This window comes from Terrapene carolina, unplaced genomic scaffold (genome assembly GCF_002925995.2).
Source record: "Terrapene carolina triunguis isolate 2854851 unplaced genomic scaffold, T_m_triunguis-2.0 Scaffold740, whole genome shotgun sequence".
NCBI classification, from domain to species: domain Eukaryota; kingdom Metazoa; phylum Chordata; order Testudines; family Emydidae; genus Terrapene; species Terrapene triunguis.
The window spans coordinates 1097050-1100912 of record NW_020665091.1 but is presented as its reverse complement, the minus strand read 5'-3'; the positions used below and the strand labels follow the sequence as shown (position 1 = coordinate 1100912).

General features: G+C 41.5%; 1 protein-coding gene across 1 annotated transcript; it reads left to right on the top strand.

The window, feature by feature from the left end:
• The first annotated feature begins 2139 nt into the window (after positions 1-2139).
• LOC112116892 (taste receptor type 2 member 7-like) lies at positions 2140-3072 on the top strand. Its single transcript, XM_024214634.2, has one exon. It carries the CDS (start codon positions 2140-2142, stop codon positions 3070-3072), a length of 933 nt encoding a protein of 310 aa, XP_024070402.2.
• The last annotated feature ends 791 nt before the right edge of the window (positions 3073-3863 follow it).

The window sequence follows — 3863 nt, the reverse complement described above, 5'->3', positions numbered from 1 at the left end:
TAAGGCTTACTCTAATAAAACAGGGTGTCACCCCACACTAAAATACTGTTTTGTGTTCTGCCTACTAACATTTTTGTATGCAGTGTAGTTGTAGCTGTGTCATTCCCAGGATATTAGAAAGACAAGTTGGGTGAGGTAATATCTTTTATTGGACCAACTTCTGTTGGTGAGCGAGACACGGCACACAGAGCTCTTCTTCTTTTCTGTTGTTTTTAATTGTAGTCATACACTTGTTATATAGTGATTTAATACACTTAAAAAAAATAAAACTGCATCCTCAAATCAAGAAGAATTTAAATATAGCTAGAAGAAAACTCTACTCCACCCCGTCAAAAGTTTTTCAGTTCTAAAATTCAGATAGCTCTTTCTTCATGTTGGTGCTCCAGTTCGTTTCTATGTAATTTCCCCTTTCATATGATCTGGCTTTAGTAGATATTAATGATTTACTTCCTTTCACAATGGCTATGTTAAATAATGTTTTATTATTTAATGTAATTATGATTCTCAACTCTTCAGTATATTTAGATATTTTCTATTTTTGAAGAGTCCACTAAATCATATTTTTCTTTTGATTTTTTTAAAATTAAGTCTTTTGTCATGTGACTCCTTTAGGACTGATTAAAGTGCTTCCTGCCTACTTCTGACTCTCAAAATGTGCTAATGATCTCCTTTTTCCTTTTAAAGGAAGTTCCTCTTGCCTAAAGAAAATCAAGCCTTTTTATGTAATTCCTGTTTTTTACATTGAGGACTATCAGGGGATTAATATAATAAAAATGGATAAAGCATAGCTTCAACACAGCAAAACTACATACTGCGATAGGGCAAGCAGAAAATCCATTCTGAACAGTGTAAAAATTCATGCGACAACAATACCAAGCACTTATATATTCATCCATAAATCTCAAAGTGCTTTATGGAGCAGGTCAGTATCATTATTCCCATATCACAGATGGGAAACAGAGGCATTCAGAGGTGAAAGGTCACCCAGGAGGCCAGTGGCACAGCTAGGACTAGAATCCATTGCACTATCCACTAGGTCACACTATATCGATTTATGTGCTATAAGAGCAGGCATAACAACATTTTTAAAGATGTTTTTCCTTTATATTACTGGTACTTTCTCAACCTTAAATACATTTTAACAGGCTGTTTTTGGGCGAGTATTTCTGCACTTGACTTTTTGGGGCTAAATCCCTGAAGACCCTGGTGAGGGCATATATACAGCTTTGTTGGACTTTTGCTACCTCAGAAGTTCATTTTGATCTTGGCATCTTGGACAGAGGGCTGATCCATAGGAGGCCTCAAGCCATTGAAGACCCACCAAGAAATTTTGGCAACCTATAGGGGATGCCAAGCACAGGAAAGTCCTGCTGTACCTCACAGAACAGCATGAGGTGGTCAAGAGGTTAGTGGGCCCTGTCACAGTTAGAATTGTCATACACTGCCACCATGACATCAGTGCCACTTCAGTCCATCCGATTCTCATGCTACCAACTGTCACTGACTTCCGTAGGATTTACTCTTACTGTGGTGGGAAGAAGGAGCAGGGTCTGTGGGTTTCATTACATTTTTCAAGCATAGCTCCCAATAGAACTTATCCGGTGAGCAGCGCTGGTGCTAGTCCACTGAGGCCCCTAAGCAGGAATATCCCTCCCCCCGACATACACACACATGCACACAATACTAAAACAGGCACGTTCTTATCATAAAAAGTGAAAGGGGATGCTTGAGCTGCTTGTGGCCCTAAGCAATTGCTTCATCTTACTTATGCCTAGCCCCAGCTCTGCCAGTGAGATAACCTAGAAGTCAAACAATTAAAATAAACAAGTGGGAGAGAGGGAGAGGGAAGAGAAAGAAATTAAAGGAATGAAGAAGGAAATGAAGATTTTCACAGAAAAGGCACAGCACTCTGGAAAGAAATGGATAAATATGGACAGTAGATGAGGTCATCAGTAACAGAATCCTTTTGGAGATTTGCATCCCTATGAATGCAGTTCCTACCCTTAGAAAAAGCTTAAACCAACAGTGTCATTACCAGACACATCCCAGCAGACCAGCACAAGAGTCACAATTTCCCTTTTTGCAGTTTCTCCAAGAACAGAAGAATCAGCGCAGGTTTGGAAAACAACAGTTAGAAAGATGCTTACTCCAGTTGTTCTCATCTCTATGATACTTTTGGGACTTGAGTCCCTTGTTGCAAGCCTGGGAAATGGATTTATTATAGTTGTGATTTTCACTGGCTGGATCAAAAGCAGAAAGGTGGCCTCCTGTGAGCTCATTCTGACCTCCCTGAGTATCTCCAGGTTTCTCCTACAATGGATTGTAATGCTGAGCAACTTCATCTATATCGTTTTTCCAAGGACTTCTGCACTAGGATGCAAACACAAAGGATTCGGAATCCTGTGGAATTTTCTAAACATGGTCAGTCTCTGGTGTGCCGCCTGGCTTAGCGTCTTCTACTCCGTAAAGATTGCCAACTTCACCCGACCCTTCTTTCTCTGGTTGAAGCTGAGAATTGCTTGGCTGGTGCCAAGGCTGCTCCTGGGGTCCCTGATGGTTTCCTTGGTCAGTACCATCCCATTAGTCTGGAGTGATACTGGGTTTGATCTATGCAACTCAAGAAAAAGCCCAGAAGGAAACACAACCTTGAATGATACTAAGGATATCCCATATCTCTTCTTTATGCCTATGGAAGTCATTGTATCTGCCATCCCTTTCATCATATTCTTGTTTTCATCCATCCTATTGTTCATCTCTCAATGGAAACACACCAAGAAAATGAAAAACAATGTTACTGGTTTGAAAGATCTCAGTGTGGCGGCCCATACCAATGCCATGAAATCTCTGCTCTCCTTTTTTATCCTCTTCATTATATATTTTGTGACTATAATAGTCATCTTGGCAGGCACAATCAGATTTCAAACCCCTGCCCGTTTATCTTATGAAGTTCTACTTTCTGCATATCCTTCTGGACACCCCATTGTTTTGGTTCTGACCAATCCAAAACTGAAACAGTTGTCAGTGAAGATTCTGCATCAAATCAAATGCCAACTAAGAGAAGGGACTTCATAAATCCTATTACAACACCCCAAAGAGGGGCCCTTTCACTCTCATCCAACATAGGAAGGGAATCAAATCCATATTCTGCATTTCACATTAGATTTTTTTCTCCATGCTATTCCTCAGAGCGATTATTTGCTGAACTGCAGCTTCACTCCCAGCCCTGCATGGAAAAGGCTCCCACCTTTGATAGGCTCTCCATCTCTTCTCCCACAGATCCTTACTTAATAACCACTCATTCCATGTTACCCTACTGCAGCCCCCTTATCTGAATTCTTGTCCTGTATTTCAGTTTGGAAGTGTTCAGTTATAATCTCTGTGTCTTATTCTTTCTTTGGCACAAACCAAATATATATAGGCAATGCTATTTAAATCGCTACTAACAAGGGTCATAATTAATACTTTTCTATTAGAGTCTTACTTATGGATGCCCTCATTAAACATTTGTGAAATGCTGGTGTCTGAAATCAAGTGCAATTGCATGTGTAAGTATAAAATTGAATCATAGACACTAGATCAGGGACACAGCGGCATTGTAGGGGGGTGGTCACCTGCTCCTGCCCTGAGGGGTTTAAGACAGCCCTGGGAGTGGGCTGTTGCAGGACAAAGTAGCTATGAGGCTGATTGGGGAAGCAGCCGCAGCTGGGCCACGCCCCAATCAGGCCTCAGCTGGCCCTATATAAAAGGCTAGGGAAGCCAGGCGCTGACACAGTCTCTCTCTGGCTGTAGCGGGAGAGGGACCTGAGCAGAGTACCTGAGTGGAGCAGGGCTGGGGAAAGGCAGAGGAACTGGGGAGGCTCCAG